General features: G+C 38.9%; 2 protein-coding genes across 2 annotated transcripts; both read left to right on the top strand.

The window, feature by feature from the left end:
• Positions 1-720: 720 nt before the first annotated feature.
• Positions 721-5,255, top strand: LOC114139138 (alcohol dehydrogenase class-3). The gene is made up of 9 exons (XM_028008830.1): positions 721-853; positions 1,354-1,455; positions 2,406-2,547; positions 2,616-2,703; positions 2,792-3,011; positions 4,244-4,504; positions 4,573-4,708; positions 4,787-4,925; positions 5,049-5,255. The coding sequence occupies exons 1-9, from the start codon at positions 836-838 to the stop codon at positions 5,071-5,073; spliced, it is 1,131 nt and encodes a 376-aa protein (XP_027864631.1). The 5' UTR covers positions 721-835; the 3' UTR covers positions 5,074-5,255.
• Positions 5,256-6,364: 1,109 nt separating this feature from the next.
• Positions 6,365-11,285, top strand: eif4ea (eukaryotic translation initiation factor 4ea). The gene is made up of 7 exons (XM_028008831.1): positions 6,365-6,488; positions 7,146-7,246; positions 7,522-7,617; positions 8,607-8,670; positions 8,836-8,949; positions 9,173-9,312; positions 10,256-11,285. The coding sequence occupies exons 1-7, from the start codon at positions 6,471-6,473 to the stop codon at positions 10,368-10,370; spliced, it is 648 nt and encodes a 215-aa protein (XP_027864632.1). The 5' UTR covers positions 6,365-6,470; the 3' UTR covers positions 10,371-11,285.
• The last annotated feature ends 7,076 nt before the right edge of the window (positions 11,286-18,361 follow it).

Genomic DNA, 18,361 nt, shown 5'->3' with positions numbered 1-18,361 from the left:
TTTTTTTTACTTTGTTTTTTTTTACATTTTGAAGGTTTTAAAGCATAAGTGCAGGGATTTTTCCTTATCGGTAATATTTGGTAACAAGATATAAATAGAAGAGAGCGCAAAACAGTTGACAGATAATATACAATTTAGTTGCATGATTTGAATATTAGTGTAATTATCTGCATAATGTGTGACAATTGATTATTCACATGAGTTGGTAATTAAAATACCTGCCATGAACAGAATGATTTGGGAGGAAATCAAATCCTCTGCTGGAAGCAGAACAGGTGAATATAAAGAGGTGAACAGACTCAGAGCAGAACATTTATTTAAAAACAGTTTTATAAAACTGGGGATATTCACTTCCTGGAACCTCTTCAGTGTGCATCAAGTACAGTTGGATTGTTTTAATGGGAAATGTTGAAACTAACGGAGGCAACGGAAGTAAATTCAAAACAACAATATAGAGCAAAAAGGAGCGCAGTCAAAACCACAAGGAAGTAAAGCAAAAAAGTTAAGATTTTATTTTCATCCATTTGTTTTATATTGTAAATCCCAGAGATTTCCTTTTTTGTAACAGTAAAAAATAAAGGTGGCTTTTAATTTAAATGGTCATAAAACATATTCTGGCTACCGTTTGGCTCAGGTCCAAATTTATGTAGATTCGTTGCGTCAAATCTAAATTAACAGGCAAAGATGATTTATAATTTCTGCGACCCAGTTTTCGCTCCTATGACCAAGCTGACGTCATACCCACGCTGAGCGTCCTCGCTTCTGATTGGCGGAAAGGTTGACTCCTTTACGGCTGCTCGGCATCCTCCGCCTCCTCTCTGCAGAAGGAACGGACATGGAGACAGCTGGGAAAGTAAGTTTCCACAAACTAAACCAGAAATATTTCGTATGCATTTTTACTCCGCGTGAAGAAAGAAGAGTAAACGCTTTAAAAGTGTTCATGTTTATGTAGAGGTTGAAGTTCTGAGAGCCAACATGGAGGTTTTTACAGAAACGTGTTGAATGAATCGCAACAAAGAATTTGGGTCTCCAAACTGAACAGCAGGGACCTTCGGCAGGTCGGTTCCAGCTGGTACTTTCAGGATTCCCCCGCTTCTGCTACTTCAGCGTGGACTCCGTCTTTTCTCTGATTTAAACCAAAGTAATGCAATGAAAACAAAATTTAAAGTATTTCTCTGTTGGCGGTAAAATGAGCAGCGCTGTAAACTGCAGAGATTCAACTAAGCGAGAGGCTTCAGCGGGAAAATACAGGATCTCTGCACTGTGGGACCTTTGGCATGCACAGCATAAGAGGAGGTACTTGTTCTTGTTGCAACACCTAGTTATTGTTTAATTCTCTTTTTTTTCCTGCAGGTGATCAAGTGCAAGGCAGCTGTTGCCTGGGAAGCAGGGAAGCCTCTCTCCATTGAGGAGGTGGAGGTTGCTCCACCCAAGGTTCACGAAGTTCGCATTAAGGTGAATTTTAATCTGATTTTAGCCCCATTTTCTAAAGTGGTGCATATTAAAGTATCAATCCCTCTTGAATGAGCATTCTCATGCCATTTTTAGGCAATTTGCTTTCATTCAAACCTGTCCAGTGTGTGGATTTTGATGTCAGGATAAATATGGAAAATGTTGTTCACGAGGAGTAAATTTCTGCCAAAAAACTCAGAAATGTTTTAGCTAATTTTAAATATTTACAAGAAAAAAATTGGTTATTGTTTGATATCCAGAAGTTGTAAAATAAGAACTTTTTTTCCTATGATTCAGTGCATACATTCATAATATTAAAACTATCATAAATTTACTTTATGATTTGTCATTAATTACTGACTTTATAATTTCTGACACTATAAAGTCTAAAATTACTGACAAAAATGCCAGAAGTTCTCTAAGAATAAAGTGTAAATTTCTAAGTTGGTCTTCTGGATATTTTCCAAGGTGTAAGTGGAAGGTCCAGCCTCTTCCTCCATCAGAACCACACCTTCCAGATCCAGACTCACTGCGAACGCCTCAAACAGGATCCAGAATATCACCTCCTTTTTACTCATAAGTTCACAACCCAGCATGAAAACCCGTCTAAAATATTCTGATGCTTCAGGCTGCATCATTTCTGACATTTATCAAGTATTTTTATACTAAAGACCGCAGTTTGCATTTCAAGACTTTTTACTTTTAAGCAGAATATTTCTTATTTCACTTTTTGTTGCTCTTTGAATTATTAAAGTACAGTATTATTTTTTATGGTCTTAACATATTGGTTGCTACTCTAATGTTGTCACGACACACACACTGAAGCTGTAAAAGAGTCATAAAGTTCTCCTAACTAATTTCTTTCCTACTGTAATGTAATCATTTGTTCTGTCATTTAAGTTGGTTAATATTTGAAATATAAAAGGCTCATAATGTGCTGTTAAACTTCCTAGATTCTTGCTACCGGAGTTTGTCACACCGATGCTTACACCCTGAGTGGCAGTGACCCTGAGGGACTTTTCCCTGTCATCCTCGGACATGAAGGTGCTGGAACTGTGGAGAGCGTTGGCAAGGGCGTCACTAAGTTCAAACCAGGTAAGGAGCGGTGCATAAATATACATATCAGTGTTATTTGTGTTTCTAATTCAGTTATTCTCTCCCAGGTGATACTGTCATCCCTTTATATGTGCCTCAGTGTGGTGAATGCAAATTCTGCAAAAATCCAAAGACCAACCTGTGCCAGAAAATTAGGTAACATTTAAAACCACAAACCGAATGTAAACTCAGTCATTACAAAGAATGTCTCTTCATGCATCCACCATGTTCCTCCACCCTGCAGAGTCACCCAGGGTCAGGGTCTGCTCCCCGACAAGACGTCACGCTTCACCTGCAAAGGGCAGCAGGTGTTCCACTTCATGGGGACCAGCACCTTCTCTGAGTACACGGTGGTGGCCGACATCTCGCTGGCTAAGGTTAATGAGAAAGCTCCTCTGGATAAAGTCTGCCTTCTGGGATGTGGGATTTCCACAGGTTATGGTGCTGCTCTGAACACTGCCAAGGTGAGTCTCAGAGGCGGCTTATCAGGAAATAAAACGATTATTAATATTACTACTACTACTAGGATGCTCAAGGATGTTTTGCATATAAACACAGAAAGGAATAAAAAAAACTTAAAAGAAACAAACAAATTTTGAAATGTGAAAGCTTCCACATTTTCCTTGCTTAGATGTTTTCTTGCTAATAGATAATTGTCAAACAGTTGAAAATAGATGCAGTATTATTATTGCAGTTTATAGAATAATGCATTGCAGAATATAATTTAAACAAACCACAAGAAAATATCTTTATAAGGTTAAAAGAGTTAAAATCTAAGGTTTTTCAGCTGATTAGTTTCATAATGTGGCCAAACAGTAAGCTGCTACTTTACCAAAGGATCATGTAAGTGGGTGCCAAGTGCTGGGCTTCTGGCTGAACTCTATTTATCCGGGTTTTTATTTCATGATGAACTGGATATACAGCTTTGATTTAAATACCAACTGAACAGTAAAATAAAATATAGAAAGTACTGGATCAGTGCTTCTGTATTCTGAAACCCCCCAGATGGGCATTTCCACTCAGCCTGGCTCTGCTGGACGTTTCTTCCAGTTAAAGGGAAAGTTTTCCTTCTGCTGCCATTACAGGCAGATTCAGTTTTAGGAAATGGTGTTTGATAATTTTAAAATTTAACCTGTTTTTTTTCTTGTGCCATAAATGGAAATTGGTAGATCAAAAACATTGACATTTAGAGAAAAACAACAAAAGTGAAACATTTGAAGGGATTTCATCATAAGAAAATGTTGAAAAAGTAGGAATGACTTTGGAAGGGTGCGATACGGAAAAATTAAAAGGAAATTACTTGAGAAACTAAAATGTAGAAAATCTCATGGGAGCCAAATCAATTTTCAGAATATTGTATTTATTCTGATTCAAGCTGAAGTACCCAAGTGAAATTTTTAAAAACAATTTCTTGCAAATTTTCAAGTTCTCTTTCAACTACTGTGGCCCTGATATTTTGTTGCAGAATTATTCATAAAACAAATGCTTTATGCATATTTGATTCCCAGTTTTCATGCAGGACTGATGTAGCCAACAGGTTGCAAAATGCCCAGAAACATTAAAATCTCTATCTGTGGTGTAATGCAAGATTTCACCAACCAAAACAAGTGAATTTCCTGTCTACAAATCGACTAGTCAGATCATTATCCTATGATTTCAGCCATTAATTCTCAGAAATGTTGGCTCTGTCTCACAGGTCGAACCCGGTTCCACGTGCGCTGTGTTTGGACTCGGTGCCGTCGGCTTGGCTGCCATCATGGGCTGCAAGGTTGCTGGAGCAACCAGAATCATTGGTGTGGACATCAACCCCGACAAGTTTGAGAAGGCCAAAGAGTTTGGCGCCACAGAGTTTGTGAACCCGACGGATCTCAGCAGGCCCATCCAGGAGGTTCTGGTGGAGATGACCGACGGCGGCGTGGATTACTCGTTTGAATGCATCGGAAATGTGCAAATCATGGTGAGACGTTGTTACTGGTAGAGGTGAGATGATAAATGGATCGCAGAAACATGACCGTCTCTCCTCAGAGAGCTGCTCTGGAGGCGTGTCACAAAGGCTGGGGGGAGAGCGTCATCATCGGCGTGGCAGGAGCGGGACAGGAGATCTCCACCAGGCCGTTCCAGCTGGTGACGGGCAGAGTGTGGAGGGGCACGGCGTTCGGAGGTGGGGAACACTTCTGAACCTTTCTGATGAAGCTTCAGTCTGTAACTCTATCCCTCAACGAAGCTGTTGTTCCTCCAGGCTGGAAGAGTGTGGAGAGCGTTCCTAAACTGGTGGAAGAATACATGAATAAAAAGCTGAAGGTGGACGAGTTTGTTACTCACACTCTGCCGTTTGAGAAGATCAATGAAGCATTTGACCTGATGCACGCCGGAAAGAGGTAGAAAACCGATCATGCAAATCAGTCAGACCATTTTGCTATAGTTTTTGTTTTAATATCTTTAGATTTCTTGCATTGTGCTTTGTCTACATCCTGATGCCTTTTCTGTTTTTTTGTTTGCAGCATCCGGATCGTGCTGACTTTGTGATCTGCCTAAAACATTTGTCACATCCGGCCTTAAAGAATCTCCATCCCATTATAAGTTCCAGCACTAACCTCTCCACACTTACTTGGATATAAATTCCAGTGTTTAGAAGAAGCTCTTTCAGAGCAGAACCGTTAAATCATGAACTGTTTTTAGAAAACCTTATTAAAACATTTAACTTGCTACTTTTGACTGATTTGTCTTTTAATGATGCATGGTCATTTTCTGACTTGACAAAAACAAGTTTGGTGCCTATTCTTAAAATGAAATGTATTTAATATTCAAAGATACGTCTTCCTGAAGCTCACACACCATGCGTTGGGAGCAAATATATGTAGAAACTGAAAACTTACATTATTAAATGTAGAAATTGCATCTTATCGTTATGCATCAAAAATGGAGGAACTGAAGCTGCAGCTTTCAGGTTAGATCCTCAGACAACCCACACATTTACTTCATAGAAAAGAATGAGATGTATAACATTTAGTTTGAGATGACATTGACACTGATAGGAACTATGGGATCTAGTCATTACTAGACTCATTATTCACTTCATTGTTAAAGTGAAACAGGAAATTGAAAGTTTAGAATGATTGAAGATCTTCATCATGTCTCTCTAAAAACTAAACTCATTTGGACTTTGTTCTGATGCCAGAAAACTCCATGTATCAGTGAACAGACAGAATAGTGCAGACCATTTAGTCTGGAGGCAGGTGACTTTCTCCAAAGCAGCTTTTGCTCCAGGTTCTGCCAGATGGGCCCTCCCTTTCTGGCAGCCTTTGATTCAACAGATGAAGGCATCACAAATATAGGGTCCTGAAAGATTAAACTGAAAAACTCCAGACGGTTATGGAGAAATGAAATCATTAATTATTGATAAAGTGTGTCAAACTTGTTAACCCATCTTTACCACCTGTTCTTCTAATTTAATCCCTGCAGGAAATGTGATTTGAGTTACATTTCCTGGTTCTCTAATATTAACAAATGAGGTTAGGAATTAATTCAATTATAATTTTCTGAAAGGAAACAACCCCTTCTCTTTATTAATGGATTATTGTTAATTAGCACAGCAACAAAGTGTCTTCAGTCAGAGGCTTCTTCAGAACCGCAGTGCTACTGACCACTACAGGAGCATCTGCAACTCTTTGAAGATTGAGTTACACATTTAATTTACCTCTAAATATTTTTTTTTAACTGAAGTGAATTTACAGTATCTTTTTAAATCTAATTAAATTTATTTAATATTTTTCAAATAAACCATGCAGAATAATTTCTCAATGCATAACGTTTTTCTGATTGAGCCTTTGAGGTGAACATGTTAATTTTCTGTAAATCTGAGTGCGCATGCGCAGCCTGAAACTATTTTAACACGCCAAAAAGCAGAAAATTGACTCCGGAAGATGGCGACCGCTGTAATGGTGAGTCCCATACATCCCTGTTGTTTGCTGAAGCGGGCCATGTGGGCCGTGACAGGCCTGAAAAGAGACTTTATCCACCACTCAACACACATACAGTGAAGGGAAAGTTAGCGGCGGTTCCGAACGGGAACCAGAGAAGCGGATAAAGGTCCAAACTCTGCCAGCTAGCTCGTTAGCTTCACATGAAGTTAGCGTCGCGGATCCAACAAGATAATTTCAATGGAGTTGTTCGGTTAAGTCACTGCTTGCCGAACTTGCTTTTACCAGAACTTACACCGAAGTTACGTTTGATTCGGTACCACATCATAGATTTATTGGGACCGTTTAGAACAGTTGAGTCAGTGAATCAAACTGTTGCTGTTGGAATGAACGAGAACCCGGACTGGAGTGGGACGTTAACGTTTACGTCAGCTGGTTCTGCTCCTGGTGATGTTGGGTTAAAGCTCGGTTCCGTTACTTCTGGCAAGCAAAAGTTTTTTTCAGCCAGAAATGTGTGGGTTTTTTAATATTGAGTTTATTAATATTTGAAACGGAGGCTGACATGAGATGAAGCCAGTCTGAAAACTAGTTTCCCGTCCTGGTATCTATCTATTTTTCCAGCAGTTTAGCCATCAATTCCTTCTTTTTCTTTTAAAGCGTTTGTTTTCCTCCAAACAGACGAGTTCAGTTCCTGTTAATTCAGAAAAGGAGAACTGTGAGAAAACTCTTCAGAAGGTTGTGAGTCCTGAAGGTTACATCAAACATCCTTTACAAAACAGGCAAGTTCTTCTTTCATGTCTCTACTTCCAAATAAGTTTAAACACAATTTTAAAAAGTTTTTTATTAAGTTGTCAAGGTGTTCATTTTAACCCTCAACTTTGTGAGGTTTATGACCGGGGTATAAAGGTCTGTTTGCCTATTGCTGTGATTTATGACAGATCGTTTGAACGTGACTGGTTTCAGCCCAGTATCCAACATGAAAGCTGCACAGATAAAGATTTATGCAGTCGTTTCATGCAGCTGTGCTTCTCTGAGGTTCTTCTTGTTTTTCTAGGTGGGCTCTCTGGTTCTTCAAAAATGACAAAAGCAAAACGTGGCAGGCCAACCTCCGGCTCATCTCCAAGTTCGACACCGTTGAAGACTTCTGGGCGTGAGTAGACTTACCGCTTCATAGAAGACCAGGCTCATTCTCAAGTCAATTCAAAACTCTGTTGAAGATGAATATTAAGAAGGTTCTGCATCAGATGTACATTCTCTGTGTAATCTGGTTGTTATCTGCTGGTGTATCTTTAGAAATTGAACTAAGGGAATTTTAATACCTCAGATTGTAATCACAAGAACAGTACATCAAAAGAGGTCACTGCTAAAGAAACTGGCTGTGCAGTATTCTTTATCTAAGACATATTAATGGATAGTTGAGTGGAAGGAAAAAAATCTACATGGAGCAAAGGTCTGAAGGAAAACCCAAAATTTCATGTTTCTTTTTGACCAGCTTTATGGAAATGCTGACTCAATTTTATAGCAGCACCTTGAACTGGTCCACACTGCTAATAATACAAATACCTGCTTCAGTCACCATGGCATCACTCATTGCAGTTCATCTCAAGTTAACAGGGACGTTACCACATTCATGAAATAAAATCCTTTATTTACCAGAGGTTCAGAAAGTATTCAGATTTTCTACACAGTAAGTTGTGAAGTGTATATATTACACTTTAAGAGTAAAGTTTACACCAATCTAGAGAGCACTATCACAAATATCTGGAAAAAAAATTAAACATTACTTAAACATTGAGCTGGTCATGCTTACAGCATTGTCATCTCCAAAAAGCAAGGACAAATTGTTAAGGGTTTTAACGGTCACTGAGAGAGATGGTGGGGGAGCAGCTATGCCATGTTTGCCCATCCCTAACGGCAACCCCCATTAATATTTTCTTTCTGCATTTAAAATTTCTACATTGGAATGGATAAAGACTTTCATTGCATTATATTGACTTTTAGCCAGAATGATCAAAATAAACAAGTTTAGAGTTTGTAATGACCGGAATATTTGTTTCAATTAAGTTGAATCAAGTAAAATTTTTGATGCATCTTTAGTTTAGGTGTCTATTTGATGAGAATATCGCCTCCTGTTGGCAGGTTGTATAATCACATCCAGCTGTCCAGTAACCTGATGTCTGGCTGTGACTATTCTCTGTTTAAGGTAAGGCTCACCTCTTACACCTTAACACAAACATCTGATTCTCTGCGCTGTGATTTGTTTTTGACTATGGATTAAATTAAAATATGAAGAATAATAAATGACCTTAAAGTATTTTACAGAGCTGGTTCCCTGTCTGATCTGTTCTGGGTTTGTATTTGACCACAGGACGGGATCGAACCCATGTGGGAGGACGAGCGGAACCGACGAGGCGGCCGCTGGCTGATAACTTTGTCCAAACAGCAACGGAAAAGCGATCTGGACCGGTTCTGGTTAGAGACGGTATGCTGAGCTCTACTAAAACCATATTTAGTTTTCTTTTATGTTGGATTTGAGTCATGTTGAATATGAAGAAATATAATCGGAAACATCACATCACTAATCTTTGAAGGTGAAATTATAATGATTTAACTTGACAAAACCTTTGTTGTGTGTTCCACACTGTGAAAACATCAGATACTGGTCTCCGGTAGAAACAGTTTAAATCCGTTTTGTCCTCCTGCAGCTCTTGTGTCTGGTGGGTGAAGCGTTTGACGACCATAGCGATGATGTTTGTGGCGCCGTCATTAACGTAAGAGCCAAAGGGGATAAAATCGCAATCTGGACGACAGACTTTGAAAACAAAGACGCCATCACACACATAGGGTGAGCTGCACAAACCACCATCTTGTTTCACTTGGCTTTCAGGTTTTCAATATTTCCAGTGGTAGAAATACTTCTGCTAATGTTCTAATAGTGCAACTAAAGTTTTGTTTAGCATTTTTGCTAAGTTCTAAAACGTTTAGCAGTCTTAGCTTGCCCTGTAATAAATTTGTTCAGACAAATTCCAAAGAGTTACTTTACTTGTAAACTTTCAGTTGAATAAATTTTGACATTTGTAAAGATTTAATTGATTGATAAGAATCCTACAAATGGATGTTTATATTTAAGATAAGATAGATAAGATAAATCTTTATTATCATTGTCACAAGGACAACGAAATTCATAGGGTGCCATCAGTCGGTGCACATGCCCAAAAACAAAAAATAACTGTCTCACAATTCACACACAACGCAAGAATCAACAAACAACTGGCAAAAAATAAAAAATAAGAGCAGCCACATTCTCACATACATCATTTATGATGATTAATGGTTGTTTTTGATTGCATTTATGCTCTTATTTTAATTACGGACCAATTTCCTTTATTCATGTTTGTTTTGTTTTCTTTCAAAAAACTTTGAGCAAGTTGTGAGTATGCAACAAAAAACGATGAATACAGAATATCATAATACTTGAGTGAGGAAACAAGCAGGATGTTTAACAAATGCAAAAATTCGCAGAAATTGTTGAGAGCCTCATGTTCTCCACAGTGATGCCATGCAGCAAATGACATGTATTCTCTACCCAGAATGCATTGCTGTAGACTACATCCTGTAGTTGTACAGTAAACAGTTCAAAATTTGTTATGTTTTTCTTCATACTTCAATTCATGTCCTGATGCTTTTCGTTGCATTGCAGCAATACTCCTGATATTCAGCCATTTCAGAATAACATCCAGAGATTTTTTAGCACCAGCTCATATTTGGCTACTTGTTTGTGCTTCTAGGCGAGTTTATAAGGAGAGGCTAGGCGTCCCACCAAAAGTGATCATTGGCTACCAGTCGCATGCCGATACGGCCACCAAGAGCGGTTCCACCACCAAAAACAAGTTTGTTGCCTGAGGACTCTGGATTCATCCACCACAAGTTGTTTTCTGTCGTTTTGTTCCATGAATGTAACTGAGAAATTAATCTACAGGGTGAATGTTTTGCTTTTGTTTGACACCTGACCAAAGCTTCAGTTTGTGGAGAGAGTGCAATTCAAAAAGTACCACTTCTTTGGACACTTTATTTTGTGGCAGTTTCTGTTGTACAATTTGAATGAAATTTTAAAGGGGAATATAAAAAATAGTTTGGTTATGAATTACAACTATCTAATGATTGGAAACTTTGCTAAATTTGAGTTTAAGTTTTGCTCGGGTCCAATAAAAATCATTTATTTTACAATAGGAAAATGTTCAGTTTTGTAAAGTTAGTGATAAAATGTGACTTTGTCATCACTGGTGCATGTTGGGTAACTGAGCTCTTTTTATTAGAACTCATCTATGTTACATAAGTGTTCATTTTAAGCTCCTCCTTCAGAAGGAAAATACAGTTTCAATGGAGCTTGAAGTCAAACTTTGCATATGTCAACTGCAGAAAATAGAAATTCTAACCAGAACCACAAAAAGAAACCAGAAAATGAATCTTTTCTCTGCAGCATCAAGCCACTCATACTTAAGTTTTTATAATATTCTTCAGTTCAGACGAAACATCTTCAGTTGTAGAGCACAGAGCTGCGATTCCTTTATCTTGAAGCCTCACTGTGTAAATGGAAAAGAGATGCTTTCAATGATTCTCTGACAGATTTTATCTGCAGTGAAAAATATAACATTTGTTTGAGGTAAATATTTTTTGAAACTAAAAGGTGCCTTTAGTGTTTAAACCCTGTTTGCATATTTTTATTTTACAACAAATGTAAAAAGAACCAATGTAAATAAATTGTACAGTGATGTGTTCCCTCATAAGCAATGGAAATAAATATATTAAGTGGTGTAAGATGTTTCTGGGAAATCTTTAAATGTTTGTGGAATTGAGCATATTTTCATTTATTTACATTATTCATTGTGGACAGAGTCCATCCAGCAATTTTAACCAGATTTAAGTCCATTTTCTCATGGACCTTTAGTCTGCCTTGATATCTTGATGCAGTCGTTCGGCTCTCCATGGCAGGACTTTCAATCTCCAGTCACTGAGCGCTGCAGACATGGAGCTTTTCAGTCTCTTTTCGGACATTTAGCCATTTGATGTCGGTGTTGGCCAGACACTGACCGTCTGGGATTTGAGTTCGTATAAGTGTGCAAAGCAACCGGTTTGAAGGAAATCTACTGCGAGAATTCCTGAGAACTCAGAGGATAAAACAAGTCATCAGATAAAAGCTTTTTTGTTATTGCATGTTTAGACCACTATGTGTTGCTGTTGACCTGCTTGAGGGAAGACCAAGACAGTACTGTAGACTGCCATGTAAGGTTGCCCAAAGTATGGTCTGGGGGCCATTTGTGACCCTCTAAATTTTGTTTTTCAGGTTCAGACCAGATTTATAGAATGGAGCAAATCTGGCCTGCAATTAGGAAATGTTGATGCTTTTCTTATGTTTGAAGGTGTTTTAGAAAGTTTTCCAAAATAAAAAGTTCTTAAAATGAAAAGGCGTTTTCTACTCCACAGATGTTTCCTCATCTTTAACCAGGATTCAGGTTTAAGTTCATTTTTAAAAATGGGACAAGATGCAGAAATGAACATTTACATGAGATTATAGCCACATGGCTAATTTCTATCTCTATTCCCATTGGCAGGTTGTTAAAGCAATAAAAAGTAAAGCTAAAAACCACAAAATGCTACTAAAACAATTCTGCATTTATTCTAATTTTATAATAAAAAAAAGCTCAAAAATCAACATTTATTCAAAATCAGGCCTCGTTACCCTTCCAATTTTAAATATAGTGGCCCAAGTTTTTCTTAGACAAAAACAATATAGCCCCAGAAAGAACAATGGCTCTGGAAAAGACAAGTTTTGTTGTTGACTTGCCATTCATAAACCATTTCCTGCATTCTTGTTAGTTGTGCAGGAGGCTCCACTTCTGCTTTTCAAAGATGTACACTTGCATAATTGCACATCTGTTTGCAGCCATTTTCACAGGCAAGTGTAAAGTTGAGTTAGAGGGGAGAGTGGGCGTGGCCAACAGCAGCTCATGGATTTAAAGTGACAGAGCCCTAAAGCAGCTCATTCTGACAGGAGCTGAAAATGCAGAACTGAGCAAACTGAAATCTCATTATCTAAGAATGACTTTGTGCAAAAAATGTAATGAACGTGGCTTATTATACTTCACCTGTTCAGTGAAGCATAATAAGCCATCTTTAAATGACACATAGTGCGGCTGTGACTTCCAATCAGGTGACCTCTGAAGGCAAGGTCAGGGTTGGATTCTATTTATGGCTAAACAAAATACAGAAATCCATAATTAAACATCTACAACTTATTTGGCAGCCAAGGTGTTGAGGGGATCCGATTTGGTGGCCTTAGGATCTCATCTCTGCTTTTTGCAGACGATGTGGTCCTTTTGGCTTCATCAGATCGTGATCTGCAGCTCTCGCTGGAGCGGTTCGCAGCCGAGTGTGAAGCGGCCGGGATGGGGATCAGTGCCTCCAAATCCGAGGCCATGGTCTTGAGCCGGAAAAGGGTAGAGTGCCTTCTCCGGGTCAGGGGGGGTGTCCTGCCCCAAGTGGAGGAGTTTAAGTATCTCGGGATCTTGTTCACGAATGGGGGAAGAAGGGAGCGGGAGGTCGACAGGCGGATTGGTGCAGCGTCTGCTGTCAAGCGGGCGCTGTACCGGTCCGTCGTGGTGAAGAGAGAGCTGAGCCAAAAAGCGAAGCTCTCGATTTACCGGTCGATCTACGTTCCCACCCTCATCTATGGTCATGAGCTTTGGGTCATGACCGAAAGAACGAGATCGCGGATACAAGCGGCCGAAATGGGTTTTCTCCGTAGGGTGGCTGGGTTCTCCCTTAGAGATAGGGTGAGAAGCTCAGTCATCCGGGAGGGACTCAGAGTAGAGCCGCTGCTCCTTCACATCGAGAGGAGCCAGTTGAGGTGGCTTGGGCATCTGGTCAGGATGCCTCCTGGACGCCTCCCTGGTGAGGTGTTCCGGGCACGTCCCACCGGGAGGAGGCCCCGGGGAAGACCCAGGACACGCTGGAGGGACTATGTCTCTCGGCTGGCCTGGGAACGCCTCGGGATTCCCCCGGAAGAGCTAGAAGAAGTGGCCGGGGAGAGGGAAGTCTGGGCCTCCCTTCTGAAGCTGCTACCCCCGCGACCCGACCTCGGATAAGCGGAAGAAGATGGATGGATGGATGGATGGAACTTATTTGGCTGAATTGTAACTCTTGTTTAAAGCTTTTTCTTAAATGATACTTGTGATGACGCTGTGATCACACCAGCATCAGTGGTGAGTTTCAGAATGAGATTTTGCAACTCCTTGATATCCCCCCTGGAGCTGATTAGCACATCTTGTGCTCCTGCAGTGCTAACAGCTGACACATCTGAGGTGTCTGGATTTGAAGCTCCTGATGTTCTGATTGATGGGATTGATGATCCGAGCTGACACCTGTAATTGACAGAGGCATGTGCTCCATCTAAAAGATAATCAGCAACAATAATGACAATTCTCTTAGAGGGTTTTCCTTTAGTCGTTCTGAACCAGGGGCTCACTTCAAGCTCATGATATTAATCCAATCAGTGACTGATTCAAACAAAAGCACAAACAGCTTGCCGTAATTACAAGTTCTTGTGTATAAGCTTTTTTTGGGATGATGCATTGATAAAATGTCCTTAAAAATGACAGCCACTCTGACATACCTTAGTATTAGGCTTTGGTTCATTTTCATGATTTGATCTTGTTCTGTTGAGAGGTGCTTCAGTGAGCAGGTCTGGGTTCACTGCTCATCTGATAACATGCCTGCTCATTGTTCAGTTTAAGCTTCTATGGCTGCTGAATGTATAGAGACCAACCGACTCACACCTCCAGACTCTGCATGTTAAACCACTGATAGTATTTAAATGATTTCGTGTGAAAACAGCCCCTATATGAAACCAAACCACCATGCTGCATGCTTTCTGATATGCAGGATATTTATATCATCTGATTGGTTGCAGGGATTTGCTTCTATTCAGTCTTTACGATTTCCAAAATAAAGAAATAACAGGAAGGGTTGAGTGAAGAATGAGCTGGCTTGTCTGCATTTTGGATTCAGGACAGAGATGTGTACAAGCCAATTACAGCTGCAGTCAAAATATAACACTCTGTCTCACCTTTGTTGCTATGGGAAATATTTAATGATGAAACAGAGTACACTCTTGAGTCAGACTGGCTGATGTATTTCACTACTCACCCTTTCCCAACCCGTCCACCAGGAGGCAATGTGGCCACACATGTGACTTCAACATCAAACATTTGACTCCTTCATAATTGTTCTTTTTTTTTTTTTTTTTAGAGAAAACTGGGTTTCCTGTGAGTGTGTGTCTGTTGCACACAGTTTGGGAAGACAATGACTGTAAATAGCAACTGAGCATCTTTTTCCCCTCTTTAAACGCCAACCCCATCCTGAAGAAATAAAAAATGGAAACATTTGCATTGCATAACCCCCACACATCATTGCCCCAGGCAACTGACAACCTCCTGCTCTCCAGCCCACCTCTTATGCACAAGTGCCAGGTGCTGGAGGTCTAGACTCGGTGACATGACACCACTCCAGATGAGACTGCAGCATGAAAGGTTTTCCAAAGTCCCTCGCATCTGCAGGAGGTGTTGATACCCTCTGTGTTTTTTATGGCAGACATGTCACTGAACGCTTAGCTCACTGTAACTCTCCAGCAGCTGCTGCTTAGGATTCTAAGCTAAGCTCAATAGGGAGATTATTATCTATGGAGCTGCTAGCAGAGTCCTGCATTCAATATTCATAATATTCATGCTGTCATGTTATTCTGAGTATAAATAAATATTTGTCAGATAGAGTATACTGTAGTTGGTTTGTATACCCAGCAGGTCATGAACATCCACCTCCTTGTTCTTGTCTTGCTATGGAAAATGAGTAAACAAAAAAAAATATTGCTACTCAAAGTGGCTCTACTTTGTTGTTCAGGACATGCCTGCACATATGTTTGGCCATTCATCTTTACAAAACAGCTCAAGCTCAGTCAGAGCTTATATATGAATGAACATCTTAACACTGTTTCTCTTTAGATTTAGGTCTGGACTTTGACTGGGCCATTCTCAAGCCTGTCACAATAAGTAATTAATCAACTTAATCAGAACTTAAGTTTTGATCACTTTGAATCAAATGAAAAGATGGTCAGTGTCCTCCTGCTTTTAGAAGTTTCGGTGCTCCAGCACATCTGAATTCAATATTTAGATCATCAGAAAAACCTAAGAAAAATGGTAATTTAGCTGTTGGATTCAGGTGTGTCTTTGAAAGTTGCAGGCACTCAGTGATTGGAGTTTAGCACTCCTGCTTTGAATAAATTCATACAGCAGTGCATATTTTAATGGAAAACATAACTGGTTCTAGAAAATATGGTTCAAAGAAAGCAGCATGCTCACCTGGCATAGTTCAAACAACAATAATTCCAGGTAACATTACATTATTCAAGAGAAAATTTGATTTAAGGAATTGCATTCCAGAGAAAAACATGTTTTAAACAAAAACATATTTCCCAGATATTGAGCGTTTTCTATGAATAGCAGACTGTCTCTCCTCCTGTCCTTCCACAGAAAAATGGACTCTGTGGGTCTGAACTTCCACAATGACGTTGTTCAATAAAGTGAAAACGCTGTAAGCCAGTTTATTTAGCAGTTCACTGAATTGAAGTGAGAGTTTCTCCTTAATGGTTGCCCTTGAACAAAGTGATGAAATCTGCATGCTGATATTAATGTCTGCTCACTGTAAGGTTTCATTTCATTTTATGTTTTTATGTAAAGGAAACAATTATGTTTTTAATTAATACATTTTTTTCAGGCATATACCTGCTTCATTCTGTTCAGGTTTCTGAAAGGCATTAAAACTTACAAGAAGGTCACAACAGGTCATCACTCCATCACAGGACCAAGACAGAGACACACAGCCTCTCTCGTGTACAAGGGTCAAAGGTCAGAGTCTTCTATTAACTTAAGAAAAGTCATGATGTGATTGGACTGAGATCTGATGCTGCCATTAATGCAACAAAGGAAGAAAAATAACCAGACATATCAGACATATCAAACATATCACATTATTTTAAATCATAATTCAAGTCTCAAATATTCAATGTTTCAATTCAAAATATTCAATGTTTCAATTCAAAATATTCAATGTTTCAATTCAATTCCCACATTCCTATTTATTCAAATATAATATAGAAAATCTTAATAAAATAAAATCAATTTTTAATGAAAATTATTTTTCCCAAATTTCTGGGAAAAGCTTCAACGTTTAGGGATAGTTAATGTGCCCTGAGAATACACTTTAGTGTTGTAGCCATTTATTACTCGTTTTAATTTGCAAATAAATGTAGAAAAATTACAGCTACGCTTCGTAGACAAAAATAAATATTAAGGATGAAAATGAGCCTCTTGATGTCAAAATGCAAGATTCACAAATACAGTAAAAAATACAAATAATTGCGAAATAAAATAGTAAATGGCCAAGGACAGAACCTTGTGGTACGCCATTATTTACAACAGAAACTTCATGTTGATGTTTTCAAAAATAACAGCAAAATTTAATTCAAAACAGTTTCTGAGTTTGTATTTATACAGAGAGGCCAGACATACTTTATATCTGAAACTACATAATCAGCATGAAAAACATGTGTTTACAACTTGACCAAGCAGCTGTTAGTCTATTTTTTTAAAGAATGCTTTCGTAACCTGGCTGAGAAGGCACCAACACAATCTGGAGAAAGCTGACAAACATCCTGGTACGTCCTCAACGTCAAAAGGAATAAAAATCACTTCCTAAGAAAGTGCTCTGAGAAAATGCTCTGAGTCAGCCATTGAAATGTCAACTGTCCAAAAACAGCACAGTCCTGGGCCATAATGGATCCTGGCTGCACAAGAACCAGGCCGATTCTTCATTAAGTCTGTGTCCAAAAACTTTCACAGCTTTTTAAAAATAAAAACATACTCAAGATTATGAATGCATTAGAAATAATTTTCTCATCCAGACAGTTTGGGCCAAAACAGGTTGTCGTTTCTTCTCTTGCAGTTCTTAACATTATATTATCAATAAACTAAACATATTTAGCATATTTAACACATTTTGAGATTAGGCTAGCACCATTCCTGAAGCTTAATGAATGAAGCTGATGTGATACATACTTGGCCTGTAAGAACATCCAGTTGTTTTTCAGTGTCAACAATGTACCTGACTATTTGAGATGAATTTGAACAAAATGCTTATCTTTATCATTTTTCTTCCACTCTTAAAGACATGTCATTGCCAGGAAACCGATCAAGTTATATGAACACTACTGGTTTTGATAAATATCTCACCAGAATAATCACTTGTTAATGGTTTCTTCTTGGTAAGGGGCATTTATAAGTGAAGGTGTATGTATATATTTGAGCCTGAACCAGTGTTTCTCATTAGAGAAACTCTGCATTCAACTGAAAATGAAGCACTGAATTCTTGTTTTTAAATAAACTGCTGTTTATTCTGTACAACCATTCCAAACCGTAAATAAAACAGTTCAAATTTGAAATTAAAAAACTAAACTTAATGTAATATTCATGTTGATGATCATGCAAACTTCAGAGCAGCACTGTACATAAAAATAAGCTACCTGCAGGTAAACGCACTCATTCTGAAGGTGGGCAGGAAAAAAGGATCCTGTAGCAGCTTCTTATAGTGAAATGAGCTTCAGCTCCTGTCTGATCAGCTGTTATCTCTGGTTTCACAGCTCCAGAATCCAACCTATGTTAAATTTATTCCCCAAAGCTTCGGCTATCATCCATCTCCAATGGCTGCCTCTCTGGACAAGTTAGGATTTCTGCCCCACTTTTTTGGAAACACATTTACATCAGTTTAACATAGAGGCGAGATGA

The sequence above is a fragment of the Xiphophorus couchianus genome, chromosome 23, assembly GCF_001444195.1.
Source record: "Xiphophorus couchianus chromosome 23, X_couchianus-1.0, whole genome shotgun sequence".
NCBI lineage: Eukaryota > Metazoa > Chordata > Actinopteri > Cyprinodontiformes > Poeciliidae > Xiphophorus > Xiphophorus couchianus.
This window is presented reverse-complemented; position numbering and strand designations above follow the sequence as displayed.

What these genes read in the sequence shown, in the direction of transcription:
- LOC114139138 (XM_028008830.1), top strand. An exon ending in CGTCACTAAGTTCAAACCAG is followed by an intron (nt 2,548 to 2,615) that starts GTAAGGAGCGGT and finishes ATTCTCTCCCAG; the next exon opens with GTGATACTGTCATCCCTTTA. An exon ending in GAGGGGCACGGCGTTCGGAG is followed by an intron (nt 4,709 to 4,786) that starts GTGGGGAACACT and finishes TTGTTCCTCCAG; the next exon opens with GCTGGAAGAGTGTGGAGAGC.
- eif4ea (XM_028008831.1), top strand. An exon ending in GTGACTATTCTCTGTTTAAG is followed by an intron (nt 8,671 to 8,835) that starts GTAAGGCTCACC and finishes ATTTGACCACAG; the next exon opens with GACGGGATCGAACCCATGTG. An exon ending in ACCGGTTCTGGTTAGAGACG is followed by an intron (nt 8,950 to 9,172) that starts GTATGCTGAGCT and finishes GTCCTCCTGCAG; the next exon opens with CTCTTGTGTCTGGTGGGTGA.